This window comes from Paralichthys olivaceus, chromosome 19 (assembly GCF_024713975.1).
Source record: "Paralichthys olivaceus isolate ysfri-2021 chromosome 19, ASM2471397v2, whole genome shotgun sequence".
NCBI classification, from domain to species: Eukaryota; Metazoa; Chordata; class Actinopteri; order Pleuronectiformes; family Paralichthyidae; genus Paralichthys; species Paralichthys olivaceus.
This window is the reverse complement of record NC_091111.1, coordinates 3,790,339-3,812,738: the sequence shown is the minus strand read 5'-3', so window position 1 is coordinate 3,812,738 and position 22,400 is coordinate 3,790,339. Positions and strand designations below refer to the sequence as shown.

General features: G+C 39.5%; 1 protein-coding gene across 1 annotated transcript in view; it reads right to left on the bottom strand.

Moving 5' to 3' along the window:
• Positions 1 to 1,675: 1,675 nt before the first annotated feature.
• The window catches only part of ptchd4 (patched domain containing 4), a 44,737-nt gene continuing 24,012 nt past the window's right edge, over positions 1,676 to 22,400 (bottom strand). The window contains exon 3 of the mRNA XM_020091543.2: positions 1,676 to 16,278. Within this exon, the coding sequence (XP_019947102.1) occupies positions 14,597 to 16,278 (1,682 nt within the window). The 3' untranslated portion in view covers positions 1,676 to 14,596. The remainder of the gene's footprint in view (positions 16,279 to 22,400) is intronic.

The following is a 22,400-nucleotide window of genomic DNA, read 5'->3' as shown; positions in this document are numbered from 1 at the left end:
TGTTACACACTGCGCTTCACATCAAAACAGCAAAATCCTATGAAACATTGACAAATATTAACAGTCTGCTTTACTTGTGTGCTTAAACCTAAGGAGGCGTTTGAAAGCAGGACTTCATCTGCACTAAAAATGAACTGACTAAACATGTTACTGTGTTAGAGTACTTTCACAGCAATATATTTAAAAATGGGATCCGCTGCACCGCATGACTGTGGTCTGAAACCAAAATGTCAAATGTTCAACCAACACCTCCAGCAGTTCAGCTTCCTCTGACATAACGTGCTTTCTCACAGGGTTAAATAAAAGATTGGTTGACCCCCTTTTTTACCCCACCCCAACCCCCCTCTGTCATGCACCCTTTAGTACAGCTCGCACCACACTCTATTTGACAGCTTTTATTAGACTTTGCACAGGAGCCAGAATTCTACTACAGCTTTACAGTGTGGCTGTTGGTGATTGCATTTAATTAAATTATTTAATTAAAACCATGTACCTTGTAGGTAAGGGCTGTGTGTGGATTCAGTAAAAACTTGAGGGAACTTTATTTATTTTACTGTTGTACTGTAGTGATGTATGTGTCTTAAACAAATCTAGTCAAACACAGCCTCTTGTTGTACAAGCTTCTGAGAGATTCTGAAGGACACACTGAACACCTTTTTCTCATCAACCACGTCCCCCCCGCTGTGGCTCTTCACGATCAAATCCAACACTCCCCTGACTGACGTTCACAGTGACTGGTACTACTGGTTCAAATCAGAGCTCTGAGGACTATTAGCTCTGAAGGAAATATGAATCCTCTACGTCCAACACAGACTGGAGAGAGACAGGGTAAAAATCAAAAGAGGTATTCCAGTTCATATATTTAAATTAGACAAATACAATGAAACAAATGATCCGAGACACGCAAACAACAATCAGCTCAACAGTTAATGTCAAATAAAGAAGGGTTGTTTTTTATATACAAATCTCTTAGAATGAAACATGTCAAAAGAAATGACAAAGCGTGTAATGTAAAATGTAAAAGTGTAATAAGACAGAAAAGGTGTCAACACAGAACGACATAGACATCAGTCATAGTTTTAATCCCACAGAGACACAACATTTTAGACATGATCACAAAACAACCTTATAAAACATGTGTGGCGACAGTTTTCTTTTATCATAGAGTGCACTGCCCTCTAGTGGTAACATGTATGAACAACATAGACCAGCCGTCACGACTGCAGAGGATCGATATGATCAGTTTGACATGTGGAAGTATTTTATTTTACTGAAGCAGAAATGAATAAATACACAGATAGACAAATAGACAAAGTAAAAGTACCGCATAAAGTTTTCTACTAGAGTAAAATTAAGTTGTTACTTTTACATGCACACAAATATATATGTATATATATATATATATATATATATATATTACTAATGCAATGGTCTTGGTGGTGACCTATTTCAAATTATGTTTTATACCAACGATGCTGCAGCAGTCAAACTTTGCTCTCTCTGAACAAGGGGTCAAATGACACCTGCTTGTATAAGTATATTAATATTTAAAAAAAAATATATATATATATATATATATATACTGTATATACAGTGTGTGTATATATACACAGAAAGAGAGAGAGAGGGAGAGATTGATAGAAGTATACTTCCCAGAATTATCCAACACATTTAAATAACACACACACGCAGCAATTGTGAAATTTGCAGCTGGTCTGAAGCACGAGGCTCCCGGGCTGAAAACGAATTTGTGCTCTAGGTGGTGCAATTGCTCTTTCTCTGAAATTCCTACAGCACCTACAGGGTCCAGAGAAATGAATTTCCTCTTTTCCTCTCAAGGAGAAAATCATTAGCTGCTGTGTTTTCAGGAGACCTCAGGTCAGAGAGATACCACAGGCATATAGAGCAACACTACTGTATTCTCATAGCTCCACTTATCTAGTACTTATTCTCTACTTGTTCCTCACTCATACTCCCCTACTTCCAATTGCTGTAGTATCCGCACCCATGTACACCCACTACTTGTTTCTGTAGGGGACAATGTTACTGTAAAATATAATAATCATCAATAATAATCCTCAGGAGGAGAACCTCTTTATCCTCTGCCTCTTTACTTTGGATCATTAATGTTTAATGCTATTTAACCTAAAAAACATTTTGAATGCAGAAGTTGTGTTTGATTATATTTACATTGTGATGTAAAAGTACTGTCACTCAGACAAATGATCTAAATACTCCCAGTTTCAAGGTTAACAGATTATGAAAGTGTTCAACCAGTTTCAATGGGACAAATCAGACAAGTTACTGATAATTGAGGTTTCACTCAGATTTTGATTTATAATCATCATTTTAATTGAAGTATTAACTTCAATTTTCGTTTTTTGCTTGTCCTGGCAAAAACGTGCTTCATGAAGCTTAACCAGAGTTATAGGGTAAAACACTTTTTAACCAGGACAAAAAAACTCAGGACTCGGAAATACCTCGGGAGTCGGACAAAGGGAAAGCAGGCCTCTGTATTCATAGACACAAAGTGTACACTGTACATCATTATATGTTACCACATTAGCATGTTTTTTACCCAGGCTGATACTGTGAATGCCTCTAACTCTGATTCATGGTGTGAAGCTTTGCTTACCTTTGCATGTTAGCACTGTCCAACGCTCACAGTCTCAAACCTCTACACTGACCAGTAATACCACCGTTGTATTCCATTAGTCAAGGAGCAGCACCACAGCAGCTGTCGGTTCATTTGCCACACAACACTCAGACAAATTACATTTTTTGAATAAGGACGTCGAGAGCAGTTGTTGCCAGTCTTCATTTATCCTGAGACGACAAACTTTATTTCCTTGTGATGTTGAGATTAAAGTAATAGGCTGAATCGTTGGTGCTGATTCAATCTCTGTTTTCCTTGTAATACAGTCAACAAATCGTATCAAACTCAGTTCCCTTCTAAATTATTGACTTTATTGTGCTGTTTATTCGCATCGCTGCTGATGTGCAAAGTCCTGAGATAGACAACAAAACAACATCAGTCATAAGAAATACATAGACAAAAGCTCTTTTAATGAAAACCAAGTTTTTTTTCTGTCAAGTATAAAATGATTGACCATATGCATATAATGTATAGTTTCAACACAGCAGGCAGTAGAAAAAAGACGAAATTTTAAATATTCAGAGCATTCAAAAGCAAATATCTCCTAATAAACTGAAACTGAGACATACCCATAAACCATCAACTCACTGTGGTTCTAGTTCTGGCTGCTCTCATCAGCTTCTGGCAGCAACAGAGTAATGTACAGTACACAAGCCTGGGATCAAACTCTGTGCAAAATTCTTCCGCATGTACATTCAGAGCATTTTGTTTTGCCAGTCAGAGCCACAATTGGAAAAATTGGGCAGATGATGCGGTCGGCTGCTCAAGCCCTCACTGTGAAAAGCTTTTCCAAAAAAGGATTCAGGATTATATTTTACCCTGGTGATTTCATTCTGTTCCTTCTGCTTTTTTTTTCCTTTGCTGTTTCTGTTTTCTATCATCCATCTTTCATCACTACTCTGAGAGAGAGCACTCTAACTATGAAAGACTGTTCATGTGCTGCTGCCATAAAGGTTTGTGTTTATATTCCACAAGCTGAGATGATGAATTTGCTTTTATATATAATTCTGTTGGATAATGTGTGTTTGTTTCAGTGTATCAGAAACTACAAAAGAGCCAGTGCATGTTCCGTGTCTGTGTTGTAACAGATTCATGCAGCTGCATTGGAGGTTACATCCACACTTACATTTCTTGACAGCATTTGAATACTTTTGATTAATTCAGATAGGAATCTGTGTATTGATAAATATCACCATATCTTATTTAACACGGCCTAGAAGGACATTAAATGTCTCTCATAACTTGTTTTTCTACTAACGTTTTTGTGCCAATAATTTACTTTAAAAACGTGATAGTGACAAACACTTTTTTGGGGCTGCACCTACTATTTTCATGATTAATTAAACAACTGATATTTCCTTAATGAATAACTCTGTCAAGTATTAGAAATGTTATGAAATGAGTAGCAGTAATAGTGGGTACTCCGGTCAGGTCAGCAAAGCTTAATTACATATGTACACTATGTAAAGTGATCCCAGTACCAGAACACACACAAGCACTCAGAACAGCAGGCACCCAGATATGGTCCATAAAGAGACAGACAGGGTCGGGATCTGTCCCGGTATGTCCAATATCCAGTACACCACTGACTTAAGGCTCATTTATTATCCCTGAACGTACGATTAGAGATATATCCATTTAAAAAAATCGAACTATCACTGCCCACGTACTTTCATACATCCTTTATGTTGACATGGCTGTTTACCAAGACATCTGTACTATGCATTACATTGTATTTACTGTTTCTTCTTCTAGGATTTAATGGTGCCTATGAGGGTTTCATGATGATTTTGTTTTTAGATTAGTTCTTGTAAAAAAATGTTTTTACACTTGTTGTCTTGACATCTTGGGACCATGTTAAAAATAAGTGCTTTTTCACTTTAACATGTTGTCCGATGGATTCTAGTGTCTTATTGTCCGCTAACCCATGAATAAAACTGCGAATCAATCAATCATCCACTGAGAGGTAGTGGATAATTAATAAAACAGTGAAAGAGGCTATGATCATGTGTCTCTTATAGGCAGAAACAGCTCTTTGTCACTGTACAAGGTGAATGAACAACAGGAAATGTCTTCCTTGTGTCCTATGGTCGTCTCTTTAACTATTGGCTCCACTCTCCCCCATGATTTCTGGTGGTACTGCCGTGTTGTCTGTTTAGTCCGGACCCTTATGCCTTGAGAAGACATTTACAAATGAGTATGGACACTAGGCTCCGTCTGTTGGGCATATAAATGAGCCTTTTGTCTCTATGCCACTGATTTCCATACAGAGAATACCCAGTGGTTCTTCTTATAAATAGCTGAAGAGTTGTAGGTGTGTGACATAGTGGGGTTTGGGACACAGTCTTCCTGTTATACAAGTCATCGTTAAAATGTAATATTGCAAAAGAAAGGAGAAGCATTAAATCTTTACCAACAACAGGACTGGACTGGAAAAAGTTTGGCATTTTTACTTGATGATTAACTTCAAACAATCGTGGACAGAATTGCAGATCATTTATATACCAAGAAGAGAAGCATGGCACCTCTCATCTCTTTAATTCAGTGAAGCAACTTCACACGCAACCAACATTCTCATAGTGTTAATGTACACAATATGCCAACTGTTTTGAAAGCTACACTCATCCAATCTTGAGCAGTATTTAGTGGATAGTAGTAGTGGTATTTGTTTACTTTGCCAGAGGATGATTCATTTGAATTGAAGGTCTAAGGAGCTGCTTCAGTTTTTTGTTTCTACACAAGATGCATTTAGGCACAATACTAAGTGCAGGTCATCCATGTTTAAGCAGTGCCCAGAATCAATGTAGCAACACAAGCAACATGGAGAAAAACATTGTTAAAATAATTAAAATACATCTCAGTTATTCTTGTATAGTGAGTGAAACTTGAGTGTGGACAAAATGGAAAGTAAATGATGTATTTTCAGATTTAGCTGGCATAGTGTTGACCTAATGTCAACTTTTAATTGGACCTGGTGCATGTCAAGGTCAGGAAGTTGCAATATCCTTTATTTTAATTTATAAAGATAAGATAAGTTATAGAATTAGAACTGGAGTTACCCAGAGGACCAAATGTGCCTGAACATTTTTCCCACCCAGCGCACGGCCATCATCTTTCTAACATCATTTCATCATTTGTTAGCAACTCTCACTCTCCGCTCTCTCTCGTATTCACCTCCACTGAAATATATACTCATAAACTATATCATCAACTGTATTCATCGTGGAAAGTCTTTATGTTCTTAGCAGAGAGGGAAAACAAGAGCAAAGCAGAGAATTCTCAGGCAGTAATTATCACAGCAGAACTCAGCAGGGGATTCAGACTACGTCAACGGGTTATGAGCAAAAGCAATTTAAATGAAGGGGAGAGAGTAGAGGGATACATTAAAAGCTCGGCTGCGGTGTTAACAGGATTATTGATTTAGTATTTATTTATTTATATATTTGGAGGGTATGTGGAGAACAGCAGATACATTATATAAATGAATAAATTATAGGCGTGATCCCCAGCATGGCAACAGACACTTAAAGCCTTGTACCACGCAGGCACAGTAATAAAGATACCTCCATATCAAGGGGAAGACTGGTGGTGGAAGGAAGGTGGTCGGGGGGGATCTGGTGGTGTAAAATGAGGAATAAGAAAGATGGCGAGAAAGGGAGGAGGTGGGGAGAGGGGAGGAGAGGAAGCATGAATAATCCATCGGAGAATCACGACGGGATTAAGACAAGGTGGGAGCCAAAAATATCCCCGGCCAAGGCAGCTTGGCGCAATAATGCTGCAACAGAGCTCAACACGACAGCAGGAGCTAATGCTGCCAGTGTCTGTCAGGAAGTAAAAGAAAAACACTATGATGCTGCTGTGTACAGTAAAACTTCCATTGTCATGCAATATGGAGCTCACACACACACACACAGTATCAGTATATCACATATCAGTGTCCCCACCTTCTCTACAGCCTGAAAGAAAAACACACTGTGAACTCATTTATTGAGCTTTCAAAGGGCACTCCAGCACACTGAGTTCAGTGAACTTATCATGGGGAGTGCTGCTAAACTGTAATTATGTAGTAAATCACAGAGGCAACATTAAAAACAAAAAAAACAAAACCCTGTAGTTATTTGGAAACTTAAATTTGAGCAGAGATCCTGTGTCGGTACGGACCAAGTGTTTTTGGAGCGTGACATATTTCAAAGGAAAGCAGGATCTGTCCCAGGACCCGTGCAGGACCCTAAACGCCTCATGCAGGTTGTCTGTGAGACACTTACCTTGTTATACTTAATTATATTGCATTTACTTGCTGAAATGTTACTAACATGTATGATTTGTATATGTATATGTTGAGCACTGTTATATTATTTTCTCGTACAAGAATTTATAATGTCATGTCTTTTTCTATTTGCCGTGGGTGTATTTTTTCATGTAAAAGGCTATTTCATTGTCATATACCTACACAAAAATGAACATTAAAGGAATTATGAAAAATAATTATCTAACTTGAAATAAACATAAACAGAAATATCTTGTGTGGAATAATAAAGTTGAGCTTCATGTGAAGCCAACACTACTGGATGTGAATGTTTTAATTCGTAATTGCCCCCTTGCTCATACAGATTGAATGTGAAGAGGGGACAGAGGTTTGTCTCTTAACCTTGACCTTTTATTTTACCTGGTCGTCTCATGTCCACCAACTTTATGGCAGTGTGATACTAACATGCTGGAGTAGCCCAATTGAAATATGTAATTAAATAAGTCTGACATAATACTGAGGTAATTCTCTTGATAATTTAGGTAAAATCTCACTTTTCTCCAAATCTGCATAGTCACAACAAACCAACTTTCTACATGTGAGGTAAGCAAACTGAGCCAATAAGACTCATTGCATCAGTAAAGCACTTAACGTGAACATTTCTCACAGCCAGCCTGCATTCATGTGACAACTCCCTTCCCCCCTGAAAACTTCCCATCATTCCTGCTGCTGAAATCTTCAAATTCAAACGAGGGCTTACCGCCTCTCTTGCTGGAATCCTTCTTCTATCTCTCTTCCTCCTTCTTACGTTTCCCTCATCCCTGCCTCACTCTATTTTCCCCCACTCACTCTGTCACAGTCAGTCAAATGAGGTTACATCTTCCGGATGTTTTGTAAGAGGCATAGATTACCAAAACAGAGTTCAAGCTCTGCAGCCTCCTCCGAAGGCTACCAAAAATACCAGACGACATAAAGCAGAGCAGGAATTTTTACATAGTATTGTGTATTATTATTATTATTATTATGAGTATTGTGTGTGTAAACCACAATTTCTGGAGACAAACATAAATGATCTTCTCTCAGTTTCAGAGCAGAAGAACAACTTCATATGATTCTTACAAGATGAACAGCTAGACGAGAGATTTCTTACCCTCAAATTCAAAGTACTCAGAGTACACAAAGTACACATCCTCTCACGTACATCATGCAGACAATCAACAGTGTCATCTCTTCATAGCTATCTCTCCTGCACCAGGTACTATAAGTTACACTTTCATCTTAGTTGCAATGTGACAAACATATGTAATGAAATATTGGAAATCATATGTAAGGCAATCCTCCTGGTTATATGCCTGTGACAGTCCGTGATTAGTCATCTAAAAGTTATATTTTCACCAATAAAATGCTTAAATTGTTATATCTGGGTCATTGTTGTGGGTCTGGCTATCACCACCACTTGTTTGGTCTTTATTTTTGAGCTCTTTGTCCGTATACTCCGACTCAAACAGGGAGGGACAACCATCATTCAGTCATGTTATTAGTTTGAAAATACTTGATTTACACAGAACTAATAGTAAATGAGTCTAGTAGTAGAAAACCTGCAGAAACAATACATCCCATAGTCATGGATCTTGACAAACATTATTTCATGTTTGTCAGGGATCTTGACCTACAAATGCATTCATTCGCAATTTGCCTGAGCTGACTAATCTGATAAAACTGAGTGGACCATCCAAAGAAACCACAATGCACATGTACTTTCTTTAATTAGGTGGAATCTCCTTGAAGACATAGTATACAAGGCTAAGACAAACTTATTAGAATCCTCCAAATGCATATTCACAAACGAACAACTAATTGTACTGTCAGTTGGGTCTGCTATCCATGTTCCAGATATTTGGGTCAGAAAATTCCCATCAGGCATAGAAAGACGGTGAGGATGGTGAAAGTGTAGCACAGAAACAGCATTTTAACAATTCAAGGCATCGCTATATATGTTAGTATTTTTGAATTAATGACATAAGGAAATCATTAGACAGATGGATAGATAGATGGACTAAGGTTACCAGAATAACCCTTTCCCTATTGAGCTTGTTGCCCTCTGCACTGTTGTAAAGGTCATGAAAAATGCTGACCTAGATGCCATCAAATAACAGGCTTGATGAATGAGGGTACATGAGCTTACTTCTGTGGCTTGACACACAAGATAGAAGATTTACACTAAAACATTAATTTGTTCTCTGAGGCTGTGGTTGAAACAAATTTACCATGTACAGTCAATTATTCCACAAGCGGTGATTGCATAATTTTATTGCCCTGTTTCGTGGAAACTTTGTGCTGTTGGTTGTAGAAACTGAAAATGTCCTAGTGCATGGAAAGCACTCCATGAGACATATAGTACACTCACCTATGTGCCGACTGAAACTTTTGAAATACCAGCACTTTTTCATTCATATTTATTTATATTACTATTTTAATTCTGCGTCTCCTTTTTGATTATCATGCATTTTACTCAATAAACAGCATTTTAAGGTAACCTCATTTAACACCCCATTCAAAGCCTATTTATCACGTGGACATATCTAGTGTAATGTTACAGTATCACTCATGTGATGAGATGTGACCATAAAGAACAGAAAGCTGCATAACCCAGCAGGATATAAGGATTTTTAAAGCTGTAGAAAATGTGCATTACTTCAATAGATTTGACACAGTCACCTTTATCTAACTTTGAAGAAAGAAATGCTGTATTTATGGATGAAAGTTAATTTTTACATAGTAATGTAGTAGACGATGTATAAATGTGAGTAAAGCAATATGTACTCTGCAGAATGCATGCTGGCTACTGCGTCTGGAGCCTCATCAAAAGTAATTATACAGTAGTCCAGATGTTAAGAATGAAGCTGTCAATGGTGTTATTGTCTACAAATCCCAAGACCAAAGCCATCAGTCCATTGACCACTGCAAATACAAATCTTATTCCTCTGTGCCACAGATCTCCACTGTTGTCCTAAACCTATTCAAACACATCAATGTGTCACTCTGTTGCACTGGACTACATCTCTTCATTACCATCGGCATACAGCATAGGAACTTTATTTAAGTGATAATACCTGACAAGTTGAACATTCCATCATGTGGCACGGCCCATCGTTACAATCATGAATGCACACATAAATTTCATAAAGTATACTTACACCATGGCAACTCAATATGCTACTTATAGTAAAACAAAAGTTATCAGTTGTGTGGTATTTTCCAAGACCCAGAATAACAATTTTAGTCTTTTATTTGTGCAAAAGACACTGTCCTGTTGCAGTTGCCCCATAAGATAACAGAGGTCAGAGGACAAAAAAAAGTCTTGTCTATTATGTCAAGGATGGGGAGCGAGAAAGAAACAAGGAGAACATAGTTCAACGTGAACATAAAAACCTAGTTTTACACACAACATGAACAAAAGGTAGAAACTCTGGCCTCTTAGCAGCTGCCTTGAAAACACCCCAGGCTAAGAGGACAGGGTCTTTATCTAAAAGAATAGGGAAAACGCCTCAACAGCAATGGTCACCAGTCAAATCTGATTTTAAATAAAGTTAGGGAAACCCCCCCCCCAAAATCTTCTTTACCCCCAATAATTTATACATTTTTTCTGTGAATGTGCAAAGTTTCTAGACACAAATTTGTTATGGCTCAGTCATGTGCTCTGATGATCACAGTAACAAAGTCCTTCTATTTGCATAAAATTCTCCTTTTCCATACTTGAGGTCTGTGTATGGTTCATATCGAAAACTATTTGTCGTTGGTTACACAAACAATCTGAGTTCTAAGACTTTTTTTTGCTGAGGCTCAAATGTTGCTTTCTTCACGGACAGGTTCATCCTGGTGCATCATTTAGAAACAAATGTGTTCACACTTTTAAACCAACCACAATCCACATTTTCAGTTGCCATGGCACTGTCTGAATAAATGCCATGTATATTTATACCATCCTGCTGGCAAAACACCAAAGGTATATCAACATTCATTCGTCACATGTCTCCAGTTTGTTAAATAATTACAGTACTCAACTGTTTATTATTTTAGCCTTTTTAATGATAAATGGGATTTAAATCATAAATGAAACAAGAATATGAGAACCAGTAGGCTTTGGCTGGGGAAGTCGAAGATATTGAGAAACAGACAAACTGTTGGTTTTGGTCTTTTCAGGGGATTTGTTGACAATAATAATAAAATATTGAATAATGGCATGCTCATCCTTAAACCCGAGTTTTCATTTCCATTGGTAAAAAATAATACATAGTATGTATTATTAGTATTACATGCTCTTTCAATAACCTGTTGGTTCTTCTACTACGTTGCTGTAGAAGAATCACTTCTAGTCACTTCTTTTCATTTCTTATGATATCAAATACACAGCAGCCTAATCAGACAGGCGAGTATTGGAAATTATGCTAATTTTAAAGTAGCTGAAAAGTGGCAAGTGTTGCTAGGCAATAGCTTTGTAGCCAGCGATGAGGAGGAAGACGCCCATATCGGAATGATGCTCCTGACGTGATGCTTAATATTGATATCTTAGTTGCTAAGCTTGATCTGCCATACAGCAAAGTGTAATGAATTTAATTCAGGATATAAACTGGACATTCTGTCTATATGTAAATTTCTAATGTGTTTTTTTTTTTCGTTAAAAATTATCATTACAAAGCCTGATGGGCCGTTGTGTTGTTTACAAAAGGGCTGTTGAGTACTGAGTAATATCCTTAAATGTGAGGGCCAAGTAGAGGTTATAAAGGAGTCAAGACACACAAACAAACAATAAAATGGTGGCAACAGCTTCCCACATAAAAATGTGAATCATCAACAAACACTGACACTGTAGTTTGCAAGGAATAAGATCTATACTGGTAACATTCCACTGTTTGTTACTGGCCTACTGTGTTCAACTTTTTTCCCTTTTTATTTTTTTAAGAAAATTCTGTCATTAAAAATCTTTCTATAGTATATATATATTTTTTAGAAAATATAGAAAAGAATAATTTACAGATATTTTACAGATGAAATATCCTCTGGCTTTTGTTTTGGAACAGATATGACTCATTTTGTTCTTTTGCAGCACATGGTGTTACAGAATATCCATCGAGACGACAAACTTAAGTCACCACAGCGGAGCCAAAACTGAAAAAAAAATAAAAATGCAGACTTCGTACAGAAAAATTAAATACATGCATACATACATACAATACAGTGCCATGCAAACAGTCTATTTTCGGGAGGTAAATTATTTAAGATCTGCATTTCTTTCCCATTTTTCAAAGATTTCATGCCTTTTTGCTATACATACATGACATGGCTTTTACATAACGTGACGCTCACTGCAGCTGCTTCAGGAAGTAGCTTGCCATAAACGCCTTAATACTAAGTAGGGCATCGTCTGATGAAAGATAAAGTTCTTGACAATTCAACACTTTACTGTCTTACTTCGCAATAACAGGAAATTATTCTTTTAACCTTTATTTCTCATTATTTTACTGATTTCTTTCCAAATAAGAAGGTTTATCAGTCATTTTTATATCTAGTTATTTGCTATATGAATGCATTAGGTCGTTGTTAAACAGCAGATACCCCTCACTGACATGTGGTACAGCATGAATATTCTATCCTCCTTCCAGCTGCCTGATTAGCTGAGAGACGTTCTCTTTCTTGGTAGCAGCCCAGAGAAAAGACAGCAGTGTCCCCTCAATGACAGCCCTGTAAGAACAGTCAGTGTCCTAAGACATTATTGACAGGTTGGCAATCAGCCTCATCTGCTCACAGGAGGCCTCTCTATCACATGCCACCAGCTAAGATCTGCCTGCCAGAGGTCAGTCTCAGGCCGCTATCAGCTGGGCCTGCTGACCTTGAGTGTGTTTGGTTTTTGACTGCATCACAGATTCCTATCGGACTTTGACAGACACAGATTATACTGTTTACCCCACAGAGAATCAGCAGCCAGTTTAGAATTCCAAGACTGTATAATAAGCAGGGTATTTTGTAGAGTTGATAAATTGATAAAGCTTTTTCACGGGCTAATACTGCCCGCTGCTGCAAACCAGGTGGATGAAAGTGGTTGAAGTGAACCAAAACAGTCATGTCGTGGGTTGTACAACCAAAAACAATGAGCTGAAAGATGCTAAAAAGGTCTGCACAGCTTGAGGGGAACTGAAGTGCCAGGTGATGATCAACACCTTACATTTCACACTTTGATCCATCGACTGCGTAAAAATATAATTTATTACTTATTGAGGGCTGAAAATCAAATATTAAATTAAAAAAAGCAAATGTTAAGGAAAGGTTATGTTGCAGGGCTGGACTTTTAGTAATTTGTATTATTAAAATGTTATTGTGATTTTTGAATTGAATTTTCCTACTAGTTTCACATCAGCTCTTTCCTTTTGATTTGTCTCGCTATTCAAAGACAGAGTTCTTTACAAAAAGTGCCTCACTGCTTAATTAAAAGCCTGTTTCGTAATCTGCTTCACAAACCCAAACAACACTGAATAGCAATCATTTAAATTAGCCGGGACAAAGCTCATCTTTTTCGTTGTTTCTTTGTTTGTTTTTTATAGAAATCAGTCGGACAAAAGTTTCTGTACACCATTTGGCACCACTGCTAGTAATGAATCACATTTGGACCTTCCAATTACCAGTACCATGCCAGTGAGCTTTTGTAAGTGGATCACAAACACATTCATACCCTCACAAAAATGTTCCATTGTAATCAATCTGCTGGGATGTATTTCCAGTCTTGAAGACACTCTTCACTTTTGGTTTTAGTCATCTGCAGAAGCAGTTTAGGATTTACCCAAGTACTCTTATATAACTCCTCAGGTTTACTGCCTTTTCAAATACTGCTGCCAAATAGTTACACATCACTTTCACCTCATATACTGCAGCCCACTGCGGTATATTTTGCCATTGTCTGATACCTTAGATGACTGCTGGAATAAAGCAGACATATTTGCCTCATTACCTTGACAGTACTATTCACTTGATGCAATGTGAAAGATAAATTCTTCACAATGGACACAGTGTATGCCATCTGCCTGGTTCAGCTTGTTTTCATGTTACAGAAAAGCATGCAGTGTGCTTCCAGGTCCACAGTTTCTCTCTTTCCACAGAATTTTCTTTTGTTTCTTTTTGCTGTTACCGAGGTGTGAGGAGTGAGGTGCGATCACAGTCGTCGTCTGCCCACTTTCAATATGTGCACTTGTGTATTTTCACCCTAAGCACTTTACACCAACTTTTCCTTTTACAGACTGCTTTGCTCCTCACTCACTGTCTTTGAGATAAGGGCTGCAGGAGATGAACTTAGAATTGCTATTGCTATAATAGACTACCACACTGTATGTTTAGAATGTACCTACAGACTTAGCAAGCATAGGTTCTGGCAACTAACTCGTGTTTTATACCAAATAGTTGGGAAAGAGCTTTAGAACCATGAGCATGTTGCACTGTCCAGACTGAAGGACTGAATGACCGACCAGTGGGGCTGCGCTCTACCCTGGCCAGCTTAGCTGCTATTGGTTGGGAGTGACGGGTGTCCACTCCTCAGGGGACATATCAAGCTCCCCTGCACCTGTAGAGGCACCTCACAGTTGGAGAACACCTCTCCTTAACCAATAACTGACCCACTGATATGCACTGCTAAAATAACAAACTACTCAGACGTTTGTCACATGATCAGGATTCTCCCTGACTTCAATGCACTCTATCTCCTCCCTTTCTCTTTCCCTCTCCCTTTCCCGCTCTCTCTCCCTCTCCCGCTCTTTCCGCTTGGCCCGTTTCTTTTTCTTGTGTCTCTTTTTCGATGGTGGGAAGAAGGTCAGGAAGACCGGCAGGATGACGAAGCAGTGCAGCACAGTGCAGCCTGCAGTGAGGAGGGAGCACTTGAACAGTGTGTAGGTCAGATTGGAAGGCACAAACACCAGGGGCATGATCCCGATCACGAAGCAGGATGTGTTCTGCAGGATGGCAGCCCCGTGCTCCTCCAGTGCCAACTTGATACACTGCGTCCTAGTGTGCTCGGTGGCCAGCACAAAAGTGTACAGGTGTGGTGCACAGTGATCCATGGCGAAGTTGAGGGTATAAATAAGGCACAGGATTGAGATGCTGTCCATGCCGACGTTCCAAAGGGTCATCAAACCCAAGACGCCCAGTTCCACAGACGTAACTGTGAGGATGAGCCAGAAGTTCCCTAAGGGGTTGATGACCAGGAAGAAAGTGAGGATGAGGATGGTGAGCACACTGAAGCCTGAGGTCAGGATGGGGGAGATGACAGAAGAGCTGTAACGGTCCATGAACACAAACGTGGGATTGAAGGCAATGAACTTGATGCTGTTGATAAGCATCAATGGACGGAGCTTTTCCAGAAGCTCCACCACCTCCTCACGCTTCTTCTCAGTTGTCCGCGCCACCAGGTACATCCGTGAGGCGATTATATCGTACTCGTCAGTCTCACGGTTCTTTGAGAATATGATGTCCTCAGTGAAGTGCTGGTATTCCGGGCTGCGCAGGAAGGAGCCTTTAAGGATGGTGATGAAGTCGCTCTTAGTTGACGCACTCACATTCACCACCCGCAGGTAGTGGAAAAAGTTGTCCATCCAGGAGATCTTGTTAAAGCCGTGACTAAGAGTCTTCAGGTGCTCCTGCACCGTGGAGTTCCAGTACTCGATGGGCTCGTAAATATAAAACCCGATCACAGGGCTGTAGTTGCTAAAGTATTTCTGCTGAGTTAGAGCATACGAGACACTCGGAGAGTTACTTGCCAGCAGGTTGACAATATTTGATCCATCACTAATTTGTAAACATCCCATGAATGAGAAAGATGCGTAGATGAGATAGAGAATGACCACAAAGGGTTTCACATAAGTATTGGTTATCCACTCTGTGTAGTGCTCTCGCAGGAAGTGCTGGATGAAGTGATTCTGGTAGGGTACGCTGTCGTGGTGCGTGGACAGGTCATGGCCGTCACTCATCATAGTTTTGAACCATGTGGGCTGGCGGTCCAGATACTCCACTGAGGGGATTTTACAACAGAAAACACTGTGGTAGCGGTTCTGCTCCAGCTGGCCAGCAAACACCAGGCAGGAGCCATAGAACGAGAAGACGTAGAAGTAGTTGACCAGTATGGCTACGCACATGCTCTGACAGAAAATTTTCACAGACTCGATGTTGGTAAAAGGGCTAGCTCCCATGCCAAAGGTGATGATGTAGAGTGAGCTGGTCATGGTGTAGCACACCATCACATCAGCAAAAGCATCCGCCACACGCTCCTTGAAGGGGAGGTTTTCCCTCGTTCTCCTCCAGCCTGCTAGCAGCTCGAACACTCCTTTGGTTCCATGGCCTGGAAGAGAACAAGAGAGAGAGATGTGTTAACATTTAGTACGTAAAAAAAAAAGGCCCAGTCTGGAAATATTGAATGTTTGTATGATGGGATAGTTTTCATGAAGAGAAAATTGCCGATGTCACTGCATAATGAATCAGACACAGACACATTGCTGATGTTGTGATTATCTGTGGCCTTAAATGTATGTTTTCTCATAGAAATTGAACCAGTAAGGATTTGTGTGTCAAGATTATAAAGAATTATTTCAGACACCCTAGTTTCGAGAAGTCCTGTTCATTTTCTGCAGAGACAGTTTAAGACAACAGACAATTAATGCATTTCAAAGGAGGACATGAAACTCCCCTGGTTACTTTTGAAATAGTTGAGTTCATAAAATAAATACAAAATAAATAATAGCAATTAGATCGCTTAAAACATTCGTGTAAGAAATGCATCTGGTAATGGTAGAAGTGGAGAAGTAAACTCTGACTGTTATGGGGAATTTCAGTATAAATCACCCAACTACTGACCTTTAAGACTAATTAAACCAAAGGTGCTGTCAGACATGCACTGAATGCTGAACATGATATCTTGCAATTATTCAGAGGGGCTGAACTTGAGAACACAAATGTCTGAGTCAGTTGCGGTGGACTTTTTCTGGAGTTTCTCCTGCCAGCTCCCTGGTAAAAAGGTCTAGATAATGAGTGGGTTCATTAAGCGATTCTCCTGAGGACTCAAAGCAATGGGTGTGTTGATGACGTTTCTGGCAAACGTCGGAAACAAAACAGAGAAAAACTAAAATAATACAAATATATCAGCGTAAATAAACAACAGGGGTGCAACACACATATTAGACACCAAACAAGATGTCAGTTTACAAAGACAAGGCACTTGATCTCTGCAGTGGAATATAAATGTTACATCCTGCCTCCAGCGTGCAGCGGAAACCCCAAAAGAAAGTATGAACCCCACTGTGCCGACATCTTCCAAACTTTATGCCTGAGAAGCTCAAGCGTAATTATCCAGCTCACATCAACCAGTGACGATGAACCCCGTGCAGCAGTAATTTGGTGAGAGCAGCTTTGCGTCCCAGGTGGATGTGGTCAGAACATGAAGCTGTGAAGCCTGGTGCGGTTCAACAGGCAAGTAACTTTCAACTCACAGAGGCCAGTGCAGCTGTGTTTTTCCTCCTTTGAAGTCGAGCATTGAATATTACTAGCTTAAAAATTCTGTTACATGTGCCAGTACCAGTGAGAAAAACTTGATGAATTAAACTGAATAAATGATCGATTCTGGGATGAGTTCTGCAGAGGTGTTGCTGTCTTTGGCCCCTATGGTGTTGTGTTTTGGCCCAAACTGCAACAACTCATTATATTTTTAATACACTCTTGATTCATGCCTCTGTCAGACTTCCTCTGCACATCCACTGCAGCCAGGGCTCATGGGTTTTGCATGAAAATTTTAAACAGATTGTTTCACTGCCAGGGAGGGTGAACGTCATGAAGGGAGAGGAGAAAAGGATTTGCAGTGGGGCAAAGTACTTCTAGAACCAGTGGCTCTTCACAGTTCCAACTTTAATACATGTCACATATGATTTTTATATATTTGAGGGTGTTTTTAGTGAACCAGCTGGTATCACAGTGTCAGCAGTCCCAGCAAACATGTAAGGAAATCCTCTGATTCCAGAGCACTGGCAAGGCTGCTTAACAATTTTTTGTGTGACAAGAATGAGTAACATACATTTGAGGTGGAGGGTGGGGGTGGGGGAGATTGTCTTATACATTTCTGAACACTACAATTCATTTAATGTTCCTCAGCTACGTAAATATTTCAGTAAGAGTGAAAGATGGATTGGGCGGTTGTTTCTCTGTGGACATCAGCTTTAAAATATTCCTTTCAGTTAGAGCACTGTAGGTGGACAGGGAAGTAAGAGGGGATTGACGGTATTATAAATTTCCCTTTGTTTGACAGAAAGGGGAAAAAAGTTAATTACCTATAAAGGATTAGGCCAATGTAATGAGTCGGCTAGATGGCTCTTTCTGCTTTTAGTTTTATTAAGCTGTTCTGCAAGTCAATTAGTTAGTGTCAGTTGGTTTAGAGGGTGTGGAGTGAGAGGGAATTCACACCAGCGTTACATCAGGGGCGTACGCGTGTGTTTCCCTTCACTAGTTACCAAACAGCATGTTATTTTCCAGACATGATTGGAAAAGCTTGCAGATTCATTAGAGTGATTGATTGCTGGCAGGTGGAGGTGGATAATAGCAATGAGCCCATCTGGTTAAGTGTCCCTGGTTCTTATCTCTGAAGAAGGATTCTGACATGTGTGTATTTGTATAGGTGTGTGTGTGTGTGTGTGTGTGATGCCACAGCCCATAGCATGTGTCCCAACCGGTAGTCCACTGGGACGACCTGAGCATTTTCATGATTAACAGATACAATTTCCATCTTCAAATATGGTATTCAACCTATTTTCCCGAACAAAAACACACACATTTCCATTCATTTAAAACGGAAAGCAGTGACTCCTCATATTTAGAATCCTAGAACAAATATTTTAATGAATCTACTTGTTCAGCCTACAACTGAGTCCAAACTTATGTGCAGGTCTTTAGTTCAAGTGGAGATTTATGCATCACTTACTTCACACAGGCCTCACCATAAAATGTATTTTGTGGTTATGTGTTATTTAATATTTACACCATTTAACTGTAGGGTGAACTAACCAAAAGCAAGAGCTCAGAATATCTCTTGTTCAGATGCTGATATGGCAGATTGACCTGTTACACTGCTGGTAACTGCAACTTGCAGTGTCTCAGTTGGACATTGACATTCACACATACAGCCACTCCAGGGAATATCTGGAGGATATCTGCAGTTCAGTGTATGTCTTCAAGCATTTTAAGTATTTTCACCTTAGATTAATAGTTTTTAATTAATTAGAATTAGACAGGAAGCAGCAGCACAAACGTCTGGGACAAAACGTGCAAGTAGAATGAAAACATTGATAAAAAAAGGTACGTTAATGTACAGGGGATAAAACATGGTTGTGGCTGTCACTTGGTTATCAGAAGGAAGCTGATAGAAATTAGGGCTGCAATAATTAATTGATTCTAAAAATAGGTGGCAACTAATTTAGTCATTGATTAGTCAGGTCTGTTATTTACACGGCACACACTGTGGCTCAGCTTTAAGATACCTTAAATTAAGTTTGAGGTTGTCAGAATGTATCATGAACTTGAATTATAACTAGTAGATATCTGAATCTGGAATATCATCATAATAAAGTAGCAGATGTCTGTAATACACACAAAAGCAGCATTGCATAAGTTGGCTTTTGTTTTTCTATCCGATTAATAATCAAATAAATAATTGACAGATTCATTTATCATCCAAATAATCGTTGAATTATATAGTGAAATACCGCTGCAATATTATCTGATGTTTTCTTTCTCTCTCATGTTTCAGTTTCTGTCCAAAATACTGAAGCTAAATCAAAATCGGGCACTAACACTGACACTGTTTCCTGCTCACTCTTGTCACTAAAACTGTAGGATACATTCAAACTAAGAGATTGCTTTACAAACTGCTGGTGAAACCCTATCCAGAGGACAGAGGAAGAAGGAGAGCCTGAACACTGCAGGAGCCTTAATGGGTAAGTCAAACGGTGGGAGGGAGAGCCGCACATGGCTGGGAGCATGACTGAAGCTCAATGCTAATCATCTTTGGACGAAACCGAGAGTTCTCTCAATGTCTGAATGCTGATAGATGCAAAACTGAACAGCCCAAGTTTGACAGACGCCTGTAACACAGCAACTGAGGCTGAGCGAGAGACTGCTGCATTCCCACCAGTCTCCATTATTGCTGTGATAACACTAAACCAGTGTCTCGCACACACAGAGCATGACTACCATCTTAGAACTTTATAGCCGCAACAATGAGTCTGCAGGGGAGACCAGACTCTCATTTGCTGTAGCTCTCGTCTTCTTCACCCACACACAAACACATGCATACAGATAACAAATGAACAAGTCTGACTCCTTTCACCTCCCTTGCTTTCCTCTGACACTGCAGGTTTTAAAAGCTGCAGTGAAGCAAGTCAATATCTGTGAACAGCTATGTGCAATGAATGGAGAATTGGGGGACAATAACAGCTGGCTACTGTAGTGTCAACCTGAAAAAAAGATATGAATCTTTTTCAACTTTTCAAGCTGTTTTCTGCTGTTTAGGACAACAAGGTGATGCCTGCAGGTTTTTTCTTGCTTGTTTTTAGACATAATTTATAATGTTAGTAAGTTAAACCTCTTATTACTTGAATTCAGTTGTTCTTGTGACTTCAGTTGAAAACCTTCTCTAATGCTGTTCTTTTTAGTGGCGTCCCTCAAGTATCATCTTCGTTTACTTGTTATCCTCTATCTGCATGCTGCGCCTCTCCACTGCCATTGTGATGAAAATGATATACAACCGATTGTCAACTGATCAAAACCAACGTTTTATTATTAACAAGCTACATCCGAGAAAAAAAAATCATCTAAAAAAATCTACTGACATGTTTGACATTCAAAAACTACTATAAATTTTAAATGGTAAATCTGCTGATGTTACATTTGTGGACATTATACTGTGTTTGATTGGACAGGCTCAAGAGAGACAGGGGTGGGGTTTAGTGAGTGGTTCAGTACTCTGCTGTGTCTTACATCGCTGAAGTGCTGAAGGTCCACTTGAATGACTCTAAACCAAAAATCCCTGTAATTACTCCTTCCCCTGGTACCTGCACTGTTAACATAAATACAGTCTAATGCCTGGGTGCTCTGGGTAAATGAAAGGATACAATCTAGGTGTTATCTCTTTTTATTCTGAGCTGAAATGTGATGCCCAGGTCAATGAAGTACTGCAGTCTTGTTTTATTTCACTAAGCATATCAGTCAAATGACATTGTGTGTGTTTTTATCTCCATCAGGCTCCATATGCTTAATTTGAGCCTCAGCAGACACTTAAAGTTAAGACCTCAGTATTTCTGAAATGCTGGACATACTGGTTCTATACTGGCAATTCTCAAACCATGAATCCAAGTATAGCTGGTGATAACTTTGCCAATCTTTACCTACAACATTGTTGAACTTGTGTATCAAGAGCGCAGCTGCAAAGCACCACACCAAGCTTCAGCTACTGAATCACCTGATCCCCTCCTGTTTAATGGGGGGTAGCCTGTGCTGTCTGCCAGCCACTGCAGCAGCAGCGTGTCAGGACACAGGGATGGGTAAAGACAGGGAGAAGCTGTAGCTCAGAACAGAAAGATGAAGAGGCAAGAGGCTCTGTAGCTCAAGCACCTGCAAGATGCAGGTACAGGCCTGAATGGATTTTATAAGGGCAGTTTGTCACTGGCTGTCCTGCAGACTATTTTCTAAAATAAAAGCTCTGGGCTGCACATGTCCTCCCCTCCTCTCCTGGCCCACACCAAAAAGCCACTGAGTCATTAAACTAAAATGCTGCTCTTAAACTTATGTGGACCCCTGAATTACATCCATCATGAGGCAAGATGTCAGGTCAACCACTCCCACCCACTGTGGAATCCTCCAATCAGGATGACGGTTAACCATTCTGGCTCATCACACAAGTGGTGATGACAAAGGAGCCAATATTGCAAGGAGCACATCTCATCGCACAAATTCGATAAAAAGAGATGAGGGGGAATGAAAGTGAAGACGAACACAGGGGAAGCCCAAAAACAATCTTCACGTCCTGGTCAATACTTGGATGATAACACTCTTTTTTTATAACAACCATATAGAACATTTCTTCAATCTAACTCTTCATTTCAAAAGCATATTTCTGCAGTGCTACCTGTAGTTGCTGTGCAGCTGCAGCTGTTAGCTCATACACAGATTTTAGTGGAGGTGAGTTTAACCCTGCTGCAGGGGATTACGGAGAGAAGTGATGAGTACTGAAGAACAGTATCGTCACCCAGACTGCAGGGTGAGATTAACAAACTTACTCTCAGGCAAAGAATCAGGGATTCATTCCTCCATCGCTTCAAATTACCTACGTTTCTTACTTTGACCAATGGGCTCCTACATGAAGACAAACTGTTTTGAGCCTTTGAGATGAAATTTCCACTCGTCATTTCACTTAAAGGTACAGTG